This window comes from Sycon ciliatum, chromosome 1, assembly GCF_964019385.1.
Source record: "Sycon ciliatum chromosome 1, ocSycCili1.1, whole genome shotgun sequence".
Lineage (NCBI taxonomy): Eukaryota > Metazoa > Porifera > Calcarea > Leucosolenida > Sycettidae > Sycon > Sycon ciliatum.
This window is the reverse complement of record NC_088643.1, coordinates 41,069,068-41,088,408: the sequence shown is the minus strand read 5'-3', so window position 1 is coordinate 41,088,408 and position 19,341 is coordinate 41,069,068. Positions and strand designations below refer to the sequence as shown.

At 47.1% G+C, this 19,341-nt stretch overlaps 1 protein-coding gene across 3 annotated transcripts in view; it reads left to right on the top strand.

Moving 5' to 3' along the window:
- LOC135826033 (myotubularin-related protein 13-like) overlaps window positions 1–19,341 on the top strand; it is a 68,884-nt gene that overhangs the window by 31,276 nt on the left and 18,267 nt on the right. For all 3 annotated transcript variants that reach the window (XM_065338678.1, XM_065338670.1, XM_065338687.1), the window contains 15 exons: window positions 1,119–1,192; window positions 1,278–1,368; window positions 1,882–1,986; window positions 7,650–7,771; window positions 8,207–8,355; window positions 9,493–9,641; window positions 10,497–10,569; window positions 11,634–11,765; window positions 12,381–12,529; window positions 13,011–13,105; window positions 15,045–15,093; window positions 15,694–15,763; window positions 16,501–16,606; window positions 17,829–18,002; window positions 18,754–18,858. In XM_065338678.1, coding sequence (XP_065194750.1) covers window positions 1,119–1,192; window positions 1,278–1,368; window positions 1,882–1,986; window positions 7,650–7,771; window positions 8,207–8,355; window positions 9,493–9,641; window positions 10,497–10,569; window positions 11,634–11,765; window positions 12,381–12,529; window positions 13,011–13,105; window positions 15,045–15,093; window positions 15,694–15,763; window positions 16,501–16,606; window positions 17,829–18,002; window positions 18,754–18,858 — 1,643 coding nt within the window. The remainder of the gene's footprint in view (window positions 1–1,118; window positions 1,193–1,277; window positions 1,369–1,881; window positions 1,987–7,649; window positions 7,772–8,206; window positions 8,356–9,492; window positions 9,642–10,496; window positions 10,570–11,633; window positions 11,766–12,380; window positions 12,530–13,010; window positions 13,106–15,044; window positions 15,094–15,693; window positions 15,764–16,500; window positions 16,607–17,828; window positions 18,003–18,753; window positions 18,859–19,341) is intronic.

Here is a 19,341-nt window from a genome sequence, read left to right as displayed (position 1 = left end):
ACTTTTAGTCAATATTTTGCCTCAAAAAGGGGGGTGCGGCTTATACCCCGGAAAATACGGTATATGGCGGGTAAAAATCATTTTTGTACACATTGTGGTACGCACACGTGGATGGAGATAGAGCTTGTTGACCTTTTGTACGACGCACGCGATGAGTACGACGTTCACCCTTTTGGGTGCCTTGTGAGCGCCATTTTCAACATGGCAACAGTCAAGGTCCAAGATAAAGTGTTCAGTTGACTCTGAAGGATCCGAGGGATCTGAGATCTGGATCCCGATCCCGATCCTTACCAATCGAACATGCCCTAAGTGTACTAACTTCACACTAAGCATGTTCTTGTGTGAAGCTCCAAGATAAAATGAGTAGGGATTGACTGCACAGCAGTACAGCATGCAACGTGTGTACAAGATTGACTGCACAGCATGCAACGTGTGTACAAGGTACATGTAGTATGACATACAGACAGGACACCACCTACAGTCCATTTCAAAACTATAGACGCGTACCTAGGCAAAAACCGTTATGCCAGCATCTATACCACATAAAATCTGTGATCACTTTGTGCATAAATTTTTCCAAATTGGGCGTCTGTTATCCAATCCTTTAGAAACTATATGAGAGTAATTGTGGAGCAATCCTGAGCAATATTCCGAAAACTATTCTCAAAAAGTTCCAACCAAATTTGAAATATTTCAAAAACCCTACGCGTCTATAGTTTTGAAATGCACTGTACCTCCATAGCACGACCACGGAAGGATGAGTTGGTGGGGCGCTCTCAAGGTACTTTACGGTTCATGCATTACTGGTTCTATAACAATGGAGGTTCATGCATTACTGGTTTTGGTAACAATGGAGGTTCATGCATTACTATATATACTGGCTTTGATGACGATGGAGGTTCATGCATTACTGGTTTTGATGACGATGGAGGCTCATGCATTACTGGTTTTGATGACGATGGAGGTTTATGAATGCTGGTTTTGGTGACGATGGAGGTTTATGAATGCTGATTTTGGTGACGATAGAGGTTCATGCATTGCTGGTTTTGATGACGATGGAGGTTCATGCATTGCTGGTTTTGATGACAATGGATGTTCTTGTACTTGTGTTCACACAGAACTGGTCACCATGCACCGTGAAGACTTGGATTCCATTGTGGAGGCTGTGGCCTTGCGTCGCTCTGAAGAAAAGGTAAGGCAGTTGAGCGTGGCATGGCTTTCTACTGCTGTCTACCGTTTATTTAAACATTGCATTCCTGTGTGTGTTTGCTCTTTAGGAGCGTATGTTCAAGCCTGATCTCCTCGATCGTGAGACCCTGTACTCGGAAAACGTGCATTGCTTTCTGTTACCAGATGGCCGTGATGTGGGTAAGGAATGAAGAACAATTCAATGTGATGTGTGTGTAGCAGAGTCGAGTGGGCTGCTGGTCATGCCTGCGAGTTTTATCTTGGTAATTGTGGATGGGCTTTTTGGCACAAGAGTTGGTGCTAGTCCAATCCTGATGCATGTGTGTTGAGTCATGCACAACACAAAGACTTTTTTCACTTTTTAGCTACCGGTATGTGTGGTGGCAGCGGTGTGCGTGCACGCGCGCGCGTGTGTGTGTGTGTGTGCGTCATGTGGTGTGTGTAACGTGATGTGCGTGTGTGCATGTCATGTGTGGCGTTTGTGATGTGTGGCATACGTATGTTGGTGTATATCCTATGGGTGGTTTCATGACACCATCACCCACAAACATGTACTAATGCTTGCAGTTGCTCATCCATCCTGAAGTGTATCCACCTTATCCATCTTACATTGATCAGACAAGCTAGCGGTCGATACAGCGAGTTGTAAAATTTGTACTTTCTATTTGTTTTTACTTGCTCTGCTTTGCCTAGGTCTGGGTGTTCTCCCTGATGGTCCTCTTCTTCTTCCAGCGGAGGGTGTGCTCTTCATTTCTTCCTATCGTATCATATTCAAGGGAACACCACTGGATTGCTCTGGTTAGTATGCACACAGTGTGGTATACGCACGTAAACAGCATACAGTCATCTTCGCTAATAACGACTGCGGATATAACGACAATTCGCGAATAACGACAGAATTTCCATGCCCAGAGCAAAGTCCCATCCAACTGTAATACATATGATACTTCGGGGATAACGACAATTCGCGAATAAGGACACTTTTTTGATGCCCCGCCGCCGAGTGTCGTTATAAGAGAAGTTGACTGTAGTTCCATGTGCACACACTCACAGCTTTTTTTGTCTACTGGTGTGTGTGTGTGTGTGTGTGTGTGTGTGTGTGTGTGTGTGTGTGTGTGTGTGTGTGTGTGTGTGTGTGTGTGTGTGTGTGTGTGTGTGTGTGTGTGTGTGTGTGTGTGTGTGTGTGTGTGTGTGTGTGTGTGTGTGTGTGTGTGTGTGTGTGTGTGTGTGTGTGTGTGTGTGTGTGTGTGTGTGTGTGTGTGTGTGTGTGTGTGTGTGTGTGTGTGTGTGTGTGTGTGTGTGTGTGTGTGTGTGTGTGTGTGTGTGTGTGTGTGTTTACAATGGTTTACCCTTTGCCACACGCTCTATGTTTCCTTTCATTTCCTGGAGACGGGACTTGTCGGGAGAATACGATGCTCCGACAGGAATCACTCACCACAAAAATGCCATAGTTTGTCATTTTTCACTTATGAACACCAGGGATGATAAGCCATGCCTCCAGCTGCACAGCTGAATACAGATTGTCTGCAAACATATGGTGGTGGTGGTGGTGGTAGTGGCGTCCTGGAAGGGATTGTGACAAGTGTGCAACAGCATTGTAGAGTCTCTCCCCCGCCTGTGCTTGATAGTTGGGACGTTGGTGTCAAACGAGAAATGGTAGGAGTACAATTACCCACTACTTGAATCACACGGGGCGTAAACAAGAAAACCACCGCCTGCTTTCTTGTAAGTGATCCTTGATTTGTAGGGCTGGGACCTTTGAACGCAATATCCATCTCATCCACAGCTATTTCCTGATGGGGGTTGTACAGTCAACTTCGCTTATAACGGCACTCGGCGGGGCATCAGGAAAGTGTCCTTATTCGCGAAGTGTCGTTATACCCGAAGTCTCATTATGTGTCACAGTTGGATGGGACTTTGCTTTGGGCATGAACATTATGTCGTTATTCGCGAATTGTCGTTATATCCGCAGTCGTTATTAGCGAAGTTGACTGTACACTCGTTTGCAGTTACGACTCAATTCTGTGAGTCGAGGACGCACCTTGTGCAGCCGGTCCGAAGAATCACACTCTTTCGACCCAAAGCTTCAAGTTATCGGCGATGTGCGAATTTCGCTTTATTAAAGGGGAAGTTAAGGCAAAAATCAAAATTTCACCAGTTGTAGTCTTCGGGGTGCTGAGTCGAATGGTCTTGGTCCGAGAAAGCTGAGACGCTCCCTTCCTACTTGAATCCCAATCGAACTCTCGCACTTCCACCGAAACTGGGTGACTGCGCCCTACTAGATGGGGATTTGTATGCAAAATGTCACTAAAAGCGCCATTTCGTTCTTATAAAAGCACGGATGACCGCGAGTGGCCCATATGTTGTAGTCTTTTGGACGCTGAGTCGACTGATTTTGGTCCGAGAAAGCTGCGATGCAGCGTTCCTCCTTTATTCCCAATCGAACATGGTTGAACAAGCGGTCACGTGCTCCTGGGTGCCCAAATCACCTGGTCACCACGCCAGCAGGCGACAACTTTCACACCAAGGTTCAACTCGAGTTCAACTCGAGTGACAGGAGTGCACCCAAAAAAGGTCAAACAGGCTAGTAAGTTGTACCCTGCAGGCACGGTGACCAGGTGACTGGTGTACGCAGGATAGGCCCAGACAGATCCTGCCGGCAATTCTTTCGGCAAAATATCAAAGAATTGAAAGAGCGGAAATTGCCGGCAAAATCGGAGCAAAATATCGAGATGTTGGGTAAAATCGATGCCTGATACTTGGATTTCCTTGTTTTTTTACCCGTTCAGCAGGATACACTGCCCAGCACTGCCAGCCCAGCACTGCCCAGCACTGCCCAGGACGAGATCATGTCACCGAAATATCTCTGGGATTCACTGTGGATCGACTTGATTTTGGAAGAATTCAGGGACACATGCGTTGAAACCCGTGTTGAGAAACCGACCCTGCGATTTTTATGAAACGTTGTACGGGATTGTACGGGAAGTGGATATAATACACGTTTTCCCGGAGCAAAATGGAGCAAAATATCGAGTTTCTTGTGCCAGGCTCGGCAAAATATCGAAGATTTCGCAGCAACATTTTGCCGCAAAATATCGAGGTGACCGGAGCAGAATCTGTCTGGGCCTAACGCAGGAGCACGTGACCGCTCGTTCAACCATGTTCGATTGGGAATAAAGGAGGAACGCTGCATCGCAGCCTTTTCGGACCAAAACCAGTCGACTCAGCGTCCAAAAGACTACAACATATGGGCCAATCGCGGTCATCCGTGCTTTTATAAGAACGAAATGGCGCTTTTAGTGACATTTTGCATACAAATCCCCATCTAGTAGGGCGCAGTCACCCAGTTTCGGTGGAAGTGCGAGAGTTCGATTGGGATTCAAGTAGGAAGGGAGCGTCTCAGCTTTCTCGGACCAAGACCATTCGACTCAGCACCCCGAAGACTACAACTGGTGAAATTTTGATTTTTGCCTTAACTTCCCCTTTAATATTTGTTCGAATCTGATGAGAGACATGACAGCTGCAAGCTTCGGCATGCCGGAGGCGAACTCATTGCTCCATATCAGTGGCAGGTTTGGCGCAGGAGTACATCCGTGAGCGACGCAAATTCCAAGCCATGTGTACAACTCCAGATTTGTCACTAGACTAAATACTCAGAATAGACAACTGGAGACATCAGGCTTTGAGGCTGATTCTTGAGTCCAAAGAGCCTTGATGGTGTTGCGAGGTCTGCATCCGTTATGTTTAGCTTCACACCAGGTTTGCCAACAAGTTCAGGTATGTCACGTGTTGCAGCGTTGGCAGCTGCTGACACCGCCCTTGGCCAGCTGGTGGTTGTTCAGGCACCTCGGGTTCTTCCTCCTCATCCAGGGCATCCATATCACTACTTCCACCAACTCTATCTTCATCTGACTCCACTATACCAGTGCGCAGCAAGCGATGCAGAAAGTGCTGATCCTTTTGATAGGATTTGCAAAAATTCTGGTGTGTCTTCACCAAAAGCCATCTGGGAATGAAACCAAGAACCATGTGCTCCTGAAAACTTCACAAGAGAGGTACCTCAGGTTGTAGATACTTCAAGTACAACTTTCAATGCACTTTTACCATACATGGACATACTCTCAAGGAACAATGTAGCCATATTTGGACAAAACGGCTTCTATCTTCTTTGTTGTCATAACGTCTTGCGTAAGCATCTGGAGATCGCCTTGCCGCTGTGGTGGGATGTTAAGCTTGACCCCAACAGAGGCGAGAAGGTCTTGGATCTCGAACCCGTTGTCGGCCATAACGCTGTCACCTTTCTGTAGCAGTTGTAGGATCCCAGATGCTTCTGTGAGGCTGCGATTGAAGATAGAGCCTTCATACAGGTCTGAAACGAATGTGATTGACCCGTCAGGTGAAATGCCAATCAAGGACTTATAGGTGTTATGGTTTTTATAAGAGGACCACATAGCTGATTGCCGAGCTAGCGAGGATGGTTTCTCAATAATAAAAAAACTCTTTGCCGTCTATGATCACCGTCGTGCTACGATACCAGGTCTGAAAGGACTGAGGCATCCACTTGTCCACCTTAGAACGTGACGGCCACAACGGAAGCTCCCGAAACTTGCAGTTCATCAGGTTTATCCAAGTAGTGAAGTGACGACTGATTGTAGATGGTGCAACTGCGAACCTGTCAGCAAGATCCTCCACATCAAGACCAAGACGTAGCCGAGCAAGTACCATAAAGAACTGCGCTTCAAGTTGCAACTTGCATTTAGGGCCAGGTGCTCCATCCTGCATTATTACGTCGAACGGCAGGGTGCACTTGACATACTGCTCGCGCAGTGATCTACACACGGGCAGGGCAGTCTTGTGCGCTGCCTGCTGCAGTGAGGTCCGGTCATGACTGGTCTCCCACATGAGTCTTCTCACCCTGCCAAGAACGCATGGTCACTGCAGATGGCCTTAAATAGTTGCAACATGCAGTGAACATGCCATACGATGGAAATCCAGTGTAATAGCGGATCTTAGTGTCACTGTGGCGGAATCTGGTGACAGAAAAAGTTGTCTGCTGCAGCTTGACCTGAGGTCTGTCAACCTCTTCCTGCAGCTCCACAGCTTTGGTCTTCCAGTGTAATACACAGTCACAGGTGCCGTGTTCACCATCAACATCCACATTGACCTCGTCGTCAAGAAACACACTATCATCAACGGATTCATCATCCTCAGCATCATCCTCAGCTGGTGGCCTGGTGGCTGCAGCTGTGGCAGAGCCGGCAGATACAACTCCTCTAGCACGCTTCTGGGGAGGTGCACTAAAACGATCCATAGGTGCCTTGCGTGTCAGTGTTGTGACTTGCAAATGGGCAGGAAAATTCTTGAAAGCAGAAGGGACAGCATTCGGCAGTAAACGAAGACTCGGTCGCTCTAACGAGCGTTTCTGTTTCCTGCCACCCGTGTGGAAGTCTCCTTCAGTGAAGTGATCCCCACACACACGAGTAGACGAGTTCACTGAGAAGTTCTCTCCATTATCTCGACGAATAGCAGAAATCCAATTCTGAAATACATCGGGCTTCTTTTCTCGGTCGGTAAAGCTAAAATACGACACTCCATCTGATTTCGAACTGTTGTTCGCACAAAACGGCACACAACAGTGGTGAGGCATGCCTCGATGAAAGCAGAACCACGCAAAACGACGATGCAAGAAATAAAAGCAGACTTCAGAGACAACAATATTGCTATCTTCATGCCAAATGCCTTGACTGAAAGCGAAAAATGAAAAATTGACACCCTTCACGACCACTGCCCGAATCCTGACGTGTACGGCATGATGTATTCGCAATCGGTCTATTGGAACATGACTTTTGCCGTTTACAATAATTACTTTCCCTCAGAGAAATAAATGTAGTCAAGATCAGAGCATGCCCTCTGTGAGTCTGTGTACTTGTTCACATGACTGTAGTTCTGGATTACTGCATGCTGTGCACGATACAATGTCATATGAAAACAGTGGGATGTACCTCGAGTGTCCCCAACTCAGATTTGGGTTAACATGATGATTACTTGACGAATTCCGCGTTCGTGCTCGCACTCCAATGAAAGTCGAACTCAGTGACGAAATTCACTTTATGATGAGGATTAGCAAACAGAATTCACACATGCATGACGTTGACAGGTCGTACATATGTACAGACAGCACAGCATAGTAAATGCTGACTGTCCATACATGAATCCGCGATTCATGTTTCGACTGCTTTTCCGAACGAAAGTGTGAAAGTTTGCAATCCGCTTCACAAACTAAATTTTTTCCCCAACCTCAAACGCGAAATTGATGATGCTAAACCTCCGTAGTAACTTTCAGTAGTTTATGGTGAAAGTCATAGAAATGATTGCTATCAAGTTTGAAGTGGCGTGTGTACAGTTTGTTTGGTGTATATCAAGTCATCACACCCTGTCATCTCTGTTTTGTGTTGCTACAGCTGGCGATGGTATGATCACGCGAACCATGCCGCTGGCTGCCATTTTCCAGCCGAAGAAACTCTCGCTGACTGGTTTACCGTTCGGCAGTGATGGCCTCCTGGTCCAGTCCACTACCTTTCAGGTACCGTATACTCTGTGTACTGTGTTGCAGTGTACTGTGTTGGTGTCTGAAGAGAGTGTTGAACGGTCGCTGGTGGGATGACAGCTACCCCATAGCTCAGTGGTTAGCGCACCGTTGGCCTCGAGCGAAGGTCCCTGATTTGACAGTCAATTTTTTCTTCAGACTTCTTCCTTTTCCCTTCCCTCAACTAATGAATATTTGATGTCTTTTCCCACTCTTTACGTATGGTGCAAGTAGAAGCTGGAGCAGTAAATTGACTTTGGTACAAATTGGTCCACGTGCACCAGGACACATGTATTTTAAGTGATTTTGACTGTACGTGTACTTCAAGTGGGTTTGGGGTGTGTAGATGTCGATGGAAAGTCTTCTTTGAAGCAGCAGATTTGCTGACATGCACACTCTGTGTTTTGTATCACATGTTGTTGACTTGATTAGGTAATGCGACTGTGCTTCAGTTCCAATGTCTCCACAATGGAGGTTGATCGCATCATCGTGTTGCTGGAGCAGATGCGTTTCCCGTCGATTTCCGATCGCCTCTTCTGCTACAGCAAAGACAGGCCGTCTTCCCATCGTTTACAGCACAGGTACAGTTACAGCTAAGAACATAGCCTGCGAGAGAGTTCCGTGCAGACTTCCGTAGTAGCGTGTTCTCAAACCGCGGTGTGAATGTATGAATTCCCTCTAGCATCTAAAGAGCTTTCGCAATGCAACAGAGACTGACTGAAATGTGTGACCAAGGTATAGATTATATGGGCCACAACCAGCTAAAACATGTCTTAGAGTGAAATTTTTCAAATTTTGTTTTCCTCCAGAAAACAGTTCTTGGGACCTTACTTGACCTCTTGAAGGTGATACAGGGCAGAAAAGTAGTCTACAAGTGCTCCAAACACCGCTTTCAAAATATGCACTTTGAAATAGAAAATGACAGTTTTCGCGCAGTATGACACAAAGAGACAAACTATTACTTAGTGGCTTTTGTGGCGGAGCACAATACAACGGAACTAAAGATGCTGACACAGACTTGAGCATGTCAACGACATCAGTTCAAAGGCATGGCCCAAGTTCTTCCTGGAAAGCACCCCGATGCTCTGGGAGGCGTTGCACTTGCGTACTCTTTCGATTCTGGCAGTGACACTTTCAATCGTCGCCTGCGCTTTCGAGACTGCGTCAGACGACTCATGAGAGCTGAAAGGCATGGCAAGTAACGTCGTAAGGCAGCCGATTCGCCGCCTAATGATTATGTACTCGCCCACAACTTGTGCCTCTTCGCTACTGGAGACGATGGGGACGATTCAGCTTCGCTGTCGACATCAACATCACTGAGATCCCAGCAAATTGTCAGCGTCGCTCTGCAGACCCGCCGCCACAGACTTGCTGACACCTGACCAAACCTGGGCCATGCACAGCGATCGTCTGGCCCTGCGAGCTGCTCTAGTGTCACTAGATACGAACATTGTCAGTCTTTGCTCGCCAGCTACTTGAACTAGACCGCCAAACAAGTGTTTGATCAAAATTTGAGAAGATGATCTCCACATCATGAACGAAGTGCAGAGTGAACGGGCTCGAAAAAACATTTCTTTTCATTTCGTCATTTCTCAACTTTTTTACGAAACCCCAAAGACATGTTTTAGCTGATCGCGGCCCATATGATAGATAGCACTTATTTACTGAGCTATGGTGCTCACATTGTTCTTTGCCCTCTCTCCCCTGTGCTCGTGCAGGAATCAATCACTGAAACACGATCCGGACTCATCTATTGTACCAGCTGACTCTGCACCAAAGGTAATGCGACGCGGTGATAGGTGGACAGTTGCCAATGCCGATTCCGGCCTGGATAAGGAATATGGCCGTTTAAGACTGGATGTATCAGGTGAGAGGCGCTGAGGGCGTATGTGTATCCGGTGTGTATGTGTATCTAGCGTAGATTTGAGCGTGGGAATGATGGTGGCAGGACTTCACTCCCCTGCAAAGATCATGCATGGATTAGCTACCATACTGCTAGGGATGGCTGTGGTTCTGTGCAATCATGGGCATGGAATACTGTTACTCTGTAGTCATACTATGCCGTACATGTACATGTTATGCTATTCTACTTATTCACTGATATAGTGCATATACTACGGTCCATTCACCAAACCTGGGCCTATAGTTTTTCACAGTCTAGTCTCACTTCATTCTTATTCAAGATCGATGTGCAAAAAACTTTTTTTCAGACACATAGTTGCAGTGTATCAGGGGCCCCAATTTGGCGAATGGACTGTAGTATACTATATTTCCTCCAAAAATTAACCATACCATGGGGGGGGGGGGAGGCAGCAGTACTTTACCATCGCGGACAATGCGCAAATGTAAGACCACCCACGCTGTGTTGAAAAAGTATTTGGGGTCTTCTTTTTGTGGAAGTACGATGCATTGTGATTATTACCGTTATTCCGCGCATATAAGCCCATGGGCTTATATGCGCGGAATAATGCAGTTTGGGGATAAAAATTAATATCCAGTAAAACAGGTTCGTTTTTTAGCCCATGGGCCAATATTCGAATTTTGAAGATTCACGAAAAAGTACAAGTCCGTGCTCATAGTGGGTCTACCATACTCTACTGGTAAACTGCGCAGACCTGCTGTACCATGGTAGGAAGAGTCCATATTGTGAAAATTTCTACTTGACACGTGTGTGTGTGTGTATGTGTGATGTGTGTGCATGCATGTATCTTTTTTCTGGCAGGCTTGAGTAAAGGTGACACGGCTGGCAAGTGGCGCATGTCGCTGGTGAACCGAACGTACCGTGTTTGCACCACGTATGTCCAACAATACTCTCAATTAGCGTGCTATTGTGTCGACATGACCTACATGGCATACCGTAGAATCCCGCGGATAAGCCCATGGGCTTATCTGTTTCACAAGGACATTTCGGTGGGCTTATACGAGAACATGGGCTTATACGCGGGCATGGGCTTATACGCCGACACCAAGTTGTGCTGTTGAAAAGTATCAAGGAAGTGTGAAGGACATTGCTGAAAACCACTGTGCAAACAAAAACAACCGATGATTGTGCTGAAATGTACGAAAAAACTATAATGTGCATGTACTACGTACATGTACATGTACATGGTATGGCCAAGAGTCCATAATTTATGGACTCCCGGTATGACCTAGGCCCATGGGCTTGTACGATGAAGCTGTGTGATGTTCGGACAAACCCTGGGCTTATGCGCGGGCATGGGCTTATACGCGGGTGGGCTTATCCGCGGGATTCTACGGTATGCATGTGTGTTCGAGTATTGCCCTCTTCGTATGTGTGTATTGCCATGTGCGTTGTGCGTTGTGCTTTGTGTATACTTATGAGTTGTACTGTGTGTGTGTGTGTGTGTGTGTGCGTGTGTGTGTGCGTGCGTGTGTGTGTGTGGTGTGTGGGTGTGTGTGTGTGCGTGCGTGCGTGCGTGTGTGTGTATGTGTGAAACCTGTGTTGTCCAACTGTGTGTAAGTTGTTGGTTCTTGTTCTGGCATTGAACCTGAAAGATGTCTGCTAGCACACATGTACTACACATGTGTCCATATGCCCATGTGAACTCCAGTCTACACCTATTACGTATAACTGTGATGTCCGTTCTTTGTTGACATTGTAGAGAATGGCGAATGCGTTCTTTGTCTGGCCTTGATCCGATTGCTTTGCCTGTGGTGCATGTGGTGTCATATTGGTCTGTTTGTTAACCAGTGATTCTTGAGCGTGGTGGCGTTCCTATGCATGTGGATAACTCAGTCTGACTGAGTCTCGCATGAACCGTGAATGTTTTGTTTTGTTTTGTTATCCAGTGTTTTTCTTTGTTGTGTCTGTTTGCTGTCTGCTCATGGTTCACTGCAGCTACCCGTCAACAGTGTGTGTGCCAGCGTCGTGTTCAGATGAGCAGGTCACTGGCGTTGCACAGCACTTTCAGCAGGATCGCTTCCCCGTGGCTGTGTGGCGCAGTCCCGACAATGGTGTTGTCATTCTTAGGTATATGTGCCATGTATATACATAGGCCCAGTCACCATTCACATCAGCCTAGCTACCCATATCACTTGTACAAACGAGAGTGTGTAACGGATCTTGCGCTCTGCTGGCGTTGTTGGTGTGGCAACCTCAATGACTTCAGCACCCATGGCCGAAGAGTAGAGGCCAGAAGGAAACGACTGTGGTGTCAAAATAAAAACAAAGGTCGAGTCAGACTGAAAGAAAAAACCACATTCTCCATTTGCTTTCCACGTGTTGTGGACCTTGTATTCGGCGTGGCTTGGACGTTGCCATGGATAAGTCCGGAAAATGAGAAAAATTGCCGTTTGCACCTCCCTCAAACTAATGAATGGTGAGAAGAATATTTCAAAACGTCCTACGTAGGAGGAAACGTAGGAAAAGTGCTTTCCTACGGAAATCCGTAGAGAGATTTACGTATGAAAGTTGCACTCGCTCATGTGCTTGTGTGTGTGCTTGTGTGTGTGTGTGCGCGTGTGTGTGTGTGCGTGTGTGTGTGTGTGTGTGTGTGCGTGCGTGCGTGCGTGCGTGTGTGTGTGGGGGGGGGGGGTGCGTGTGGTGTGTGTGTGTGTGTGTTTGTGCGTGTATTTGTGTATGTAGGTCTGGTGCACCATTTCGACGTTCTAAGGATATGCCTGGCATTGTTAGTCGTCGTTCCGATAGCGGATTTGATGTAACTGGGACTGGGATAAATGATGACAGTCCACCAACCAAGTCAACAAAGTCACAGTCCAAGTCTGCCCAAGACAGTATGTACCTATGATATCTCCCATGCCATCGTGTGGGTGTGGGTGTGTGGGTGTGGGTGTGGGTGTGGGTGTGTATGTTGCCTAGTGGCTGGTTGCATGCTGGAAACTCTCTCCGAAACTGATTTCTCCACAGTACAGGGCTGTGTTTCGAATGCATACTGAGTAGTTGTGTCCACAATGGTTCTGACCATACATACCATACATACCATACATACCATACTATACACTCCGTACATAGCGTATCGAGAAACAATGGTTCTGAGTTAGCCCATACTGTACATGTGCAATGCCTACTGTGACTACAATGTTACGATTGTATGTCCTGCGGCTTGTAGCTAGCACACTGTCCTTGTATCTAGCACAATGTCATTGTAGCCTGCTAGCACACTATCGTTGTGTGGTTCCAGGGGGCGTTTATTGTACCTGGTGTGTAGTTCTAAGTGCATTCTCAGTAGCTGCTGTGTTCTGTTCTGTGCTGTAGATATGATTTCAGCTGATGTGATTGCGTATCTGAAGCTATGCTGCAGTCCACGACGGCGCAGGAACACATCGGTGATTCCGCTGTCACAACGTCGGGTCAGTAGATCTACCACCTGTGTCCACTATTACTGTTACAACATGTTAGGGAATAGGGAATGGGGAATTGGGAATAGGTGATCACATGGTATAGCCACAAGTCTTCCTATGCCGAATTCCCTGAGTGTAACAGAGATATTAGCTAGCAGAGGTATTGGCTTGATACATGTATATGAATTATTACACAGCAGCACAGTAGCGAGAGAGCTACACAGTCCGCCAGCCAGAGCAGACAATTGTGATGTCTTGTGTAACATTGAAGTGCACAAAGGTTTGACATCATCGGCTGAAGTTGTAGGGTTTCATGCAAGGAACCCAATGGTGTATCATACATCGACTTGTGTCGGTCTTGTACTGACCACGTTGCTAGCGTCGACACTTGGTCGCTTCGGCGGTGCAACTGCACTGGGTGCGCTAGTCGGCTGAGCTGTGGCGGCTGAGGATTCTGAACTCACGTTACTGCTGGTCTCAAGTGGACACAGTAGACTCACTGGCCGCTCGGCAGTACGTTTGTCAGAAGTGGCGACGGTGGCTGAGCGGGTGTTGTCATCACTGCTGGTGTGGACTTTTTGGATTCGTCCAAGGTGTCAGTGGCCTCAAGGCAATTCATCCTTGATCAAGACGACATCCGCAGCCCTCAGGAACATTGATCAGCGAGTTCTTGACTGCCTGAAGGACGACGAGTGGGATTCTCGCAGGCTGAGTAGATATTCGTTTCTCCACGCGAGCCGGAACTGATCGAGATGTCGCTGGCCCTTCTTCCATAGGTCCACGAGGCTGCGCCCCATTTGGCTGGAACCCTGGGCACGTATAGCATTTTGGCTAGAACCCTGGGCACGTATAGCATTTTGGCTAGAACCCTGGGCACGTATAGCATTTTGGCTAGAACCCTGGGCACGTATAGCATTTTGGCTAGAACCCTGGGCACGTATAGCATTTTGGCTAGAACCCTGGGCACGTATAGCATTTTGGCTAGAACCCTGGGCACGTATAGCATTTTGGCTAGAACCCTGGGCACGTATAGCATTTTGGCTAGAACCCTGGGCACGTATAGCATTTTGGCTAGAACCCTGGGCACGTATAGCATTTTGGCTAGAACCCTGGGCACGTATAGCATTTTGGCTAGAACCCTGGGCACGTATAGCATTTTGGCTAGAACCCTGGGCACGTATAGCATTTTGGCTAGAACCCTGGGCACGTATAGCATTTTGGCTAGAACCCTGGGCACGTATAGCATTTTGGCTAGAACCCTGGGCACGTATAGCATTTTGGCTAGAACCCTGGGCACGTATAGCATTTTGGCTAGAACCCTGGGCACGTATAGCATTTTGGCTAGAACCCTGGGCACGTATAGCATTTTGGCTAGAACCCTGGGCACGTATAGCATTTTGGCTAGAACCCTGGGCACGTATAGCATTTTGGCTAGAACCCTGGGCACGTATAGCATTTTGGCTAGAACCCTGGGCACGTATAGCATTTTGGCTAGAACCCTGGGCACGTATAGCATTTTGGCTAGAACCCTGGGCACGTATAGCATTTTGCATCGAAAGTGTTCATGTATACCTTTACTTGGAAAGGTGTATCCGTACAGGATGTATCAACAAATCCATGGGAAAGTTGGCTTTTTGAGTTTTGAGCTGGAGGTAAAAGGTTCCTGCACAGGGAGGGGTGTATGAGTACAGCTCAGCCAATGTGTGGTAGGGAGTGCATTGTCACCTCAAGTGGTCAGCTGGCAGTGAAAGGGTTAACGCTCTTGCATGAGTAGGATTTCTTTGTGGCACATTATTGCTCCCGGAGAGAATGTAAAGAAAGCTGATGTTCAATGTGTGTGTGTGTGTGTGTGTGTTTGTGTGTGTGTGTGTGCGTGTGCGTGCGTGCGTGCATGCATGCGTGTATGTTGGCATTGCTTGCCTGTGTGCACTGTTTCCTGATCGTGCAGGGCAATTCATTAGATAGTGTGGTCAGTCCCAGCACCTCATCCCGCCCCGGTGAGAAGTCCATCAACTCTGGCTGTGTGCAGCATGTTCTCTCTACCCTTGCTCTATTTGCTTTGCTACACAGCATTCTGCATGACTGTACTTGTTGCAGATAGACATCTGGTGATTCTGCCCGATATCATGCTGGCCATGGTGTACAGTACGCTCACTGCTCAGCAAAGGAGCAGCTATATAATGCACCCATTAGGTATTGATACAGCCAGCTGTGCAGAGCAGGAAGTGTGTGTGCCAATGTATGTAAATAGCTACTCCTTTGCCTGGCCTGCTTATCACGTTGACCTGATGATGGCAAAATTGCCAAAACGTTGTTCAGCTCGACATGAAACTGGTGTTCAGTGTTAGCAGAGTGCTGGGAATGAGTGTCGGTCCAAACACTTGCCTATTGAATGATACTACAGGAAGCCTCACCTTTACTTCTCAATACAGTATTCACCCAGGACATTTTTGGGCGACCTCTGCCAACTCCTCCCCCCATATTACTATGCAGAAAGAGAGATGTCCAGGCCACACCCCGTATCCAAACCACTGCAATCTCTGGAGTCTCTTTGGGGTTTGTTGTTTTGGGTGTTGTGACTGTTGTCTGTCATACAGTGTTGGCGTCCGCTCCGGCCAAGGACGTGTCGCCTATGCAGTCGAGTTGGGGGCGCGATGACGGATTGATGTAAGCCATACTGATTATTTGATTTTAAAGATTGATCTTGATTATCTGCTTTGGCTACGCAATTTGTATTGTTGCTTTCCTCTTCCGGCAATTCAATGCACTTCATGGGTTACCAATTGTTTTCTTTCTTAGAGCGAGAAGGTTTTAGTATTTCTCAGCTCCCACCCATAGACCCACCCATCATTTTTGCAGTTAAAACGAAATTCATCAAACTCTGTATTGATTTCTATCTTCGGCACCTATTTGTTGTAGTGCCAAACATTCCTCCAAACGAACCGTGTTCGTATAGTATAGCCTTTACCTACTCCATATGAACAGGCACTTAACACCATACACATACTGTTGCGCACAGTGCAGTGCACAGTTTGACTTTCTTACTGGCACTCAGAGCGAACAGGCCACCACCCCCTCCGAGCATACAGTAGCTGCTGCTTGAAACTTCTTTTGGAAGAAAGTTTCGGGATTTTGAGATGACCCCTATGAAGGGAATGTGTATGCTTGACGAGTTTGGGAGGTTTTCTTTGATGGGAGTACTGTTAGGATTTAAGAAATTTAATTTTTGAAGTATTTTGTTTTAGTGCCACCACTTGAAGGCGTGTTTGTCAAGTCCCTTGCAATACGTGTATTCTGATGTATCCGTATGACTGATTACCCCTGTTTGCTGTATTCCTTCTGTGCTGTGTGCTTGTGTTACTTCTACTGTGTGTGCGTCACCGCTCTTATGGTCATCTACACAGGATCCGCGAGCCTCTCCTGACTCAGGCCACTGAGGCGAGTTCCTCGGTTTTGGCACCGTCCGATGTTTGCCCTCTCTACATTATAGGCAGCAAGCCACTGTCAGAGGTAAGAGTAGCATGCATGACATCTTAGGCTGCGATGTTGTGTTCTGGTGTGTGTCTGTGTCTGTGTGTGTGTGGGGGGGGGGGGGGGGGGATAAACGAGAGAGCTTGGAAGCTCAGGGCCCTACGCTATGCTTTTTTGCCTTGATGACCTAGACAAAAAAAAAGCATAGGGATGTTATAAATTCTTTAAAAAATTCCTTTTTTTTAGACATAACCTGGGATTCGAACCCGCACTATCGCGCGCCCTGCATTCATCCCCCGATGCACTTCGCATACATACTAATTCTTCCAAGTTGTTTCACATTGTGATCTTGCATTTGAAAGCCCTATTTGAGTTATATGCATTGTGGCCAGCCGTCTTTGATGGCACGGTACGGTAGGGGATAGGGACGGGACAGGTACGATCGAGGGTAATACGACACCGTCTCCCGTACCGTACCGTACCATCAAACACAGCTGGCCACATACAGCTTCCCGCAATATTCAAATAGGGCTTTCAAACGCAAGATAATAACGTAACGCAACTTGGAAGAATGGGTATGAATGCGAAGTGTATGGGGGAATGCATGTAGGGCGATAGTGCGGGTTCGAATCCCAGGATATGCCTGAAAAAAGGAGAATTGAAAAATTTATAACATCCTATGCTTTTTTGCCGTCAGATACGGATAGCGCCAGGCGTGACACAAACAAACACACAAACAAACACCAAATTAAAGCTGTGTGGACCCTGGCTAGCGCCAGACGTTACTGAAGTAACGTCTTCTGCATAGCTACGGGAATAAAGTGCACTTTGCAGTCACACAGCCCACTGTCAGTTGTTAGAATCCAACATTTAATTTCATATCTCCAGTAGTTTGAAGAGGGGTGGAAACTGGAAAACTTCTAATGTCACAACATGACCTGGTGCTCGAAGCAACACACTGATGCACTAGCGTGTCATGGCTGGCTTCTTTCTGCCTGGGCTGCTTGCATCTGAACATGATAGCAGACCAGTAAAACACACTCATATGATCCTGACCTGGGTAAGGCGACCAACCACCTGACGGTCTACACTTGGGGCTGGCTTGCACAAGTTCCACTGTAATTTGCGGATACAGTAGTTTTTTTTTGTGATATTTTAAAAACTCACTGATCATTTTTTTTGTCGCTGGTGTTGGTTCTGCCGGTCATGGTGATTGGGTGGTGGTGGTCGCTGTCATCGCCGTCGTCGTCATCATGCGTAGGAACTAGCCCCCATGCTCAGCTTGCAGCTTGTTTTCTTGCCTGTGGAGAGTCCGGATGTGCGTGCCATCCGCCACAGCTTCCGCAAGCTGGTGCGTGCGTGTGCGCCACCAGAAGCAGGCAGTGAGTCTAGTCATTTCTACAGTGCTGTGGAGGAGAGCGGCTGGATGGAGCAGGTAACTGTTATGCTCTCTGTCTCACTCACGCTCTCTCATCCTCACTCTCTCTATCTATCTATCTGTCTATCTATCTATCTATCTATCTATCTATCTATCTATCTGTCTATCTATCTATCTATCTATCTATATATCTATCACACACACACACACACACACACACACGCACGCACGCACGCACACACACACACACTCTTTCTCTCTCTTTCGTGCGCGCTCTCTGTCTCTCTCAACGTAATGATATGATCAGACAAACGGTGTAAGCTGATCTTTTGCTATTGACACGGGCCTGTGAGGAGCAAACTGACAGTGCTATCATTTCACGAAGCAAGAAGTCTTGACAAGAATGGTCTTGGATATGTTAGAGTTGTACCCGACATACTATTACGCTGGGCATTACTTAAGAACGTGATCCACCTTTACGAAAGCATATAGGGGTTTGCCTGCTGCACATGCTTCATCTACAAACTAGGTTTGAACTCTGCAAGGGACCGGCATTGCAAGCATTGGGTGAAGCTGGTTGGCTATGTCGATCTACTTTCTTGCTTCTTCTCATTGTCTCATTGTTTCTCTTGTGTTCTGTATGTATGTGAGTGAGTGTGTGTGTGTGCGTGTGCGTGTGTGTGCGTGCGTGCGTTTGAGTGTGTGTGTGCGTGTGTCTGTGTGCGTGCGTGTGTATGCATGCGTGTGTATGTGTCTGTGTGTCTGTGTCTGTGCACGCGTGCTCATGCTCTATGAACCACTATAACAGTTGCAATGTATCATGCGCCTGGCCGGTGCTGTGGTGGACCTGGTTGACGTGCAGTGTTCACCAGTACTAGTCTGTCTAGAGGATGGTTGGGACGTCACACCACAGGTTAGTAACAGCTGTCTCCATACTTAGTCTCCATTCTCATAGTGCTCAAATTCTGTACTCCCTACGTCATCTTGCTCAGCAGCCATTGTGTTTTGTGTTGAGCAATATCCAGGAGAAATTTCTCAAATTTGAATTATTTGAAAAGTCTGGAGGTCTGGATTTTTGAAACTCACTGTAGAACTGTACAGGCTGATGAAGATAGCGAAATGTGTTGGTTTTCCAGCTAGAATTTGCGAAATTTGATGTGAAGTGTACATGTATAGCACACAGCAGACACCCACTACAGGCCAGGTGTACATCCAGCAGATTTTTCTACAATGTGCAAAAGGCGCATTGTGCCACCATACCCTGTCATTGACAGTAGTAGCACGGTTAGTGTGGCGTATTGAGAGCGAACTGAGCTGAGCTGTGAAACTTGGCAAGGCTCTTGTGCTGTCCGCCGAATTCTCAAACTAGCACCTGTGCTCGTGCTATAACAGTTCA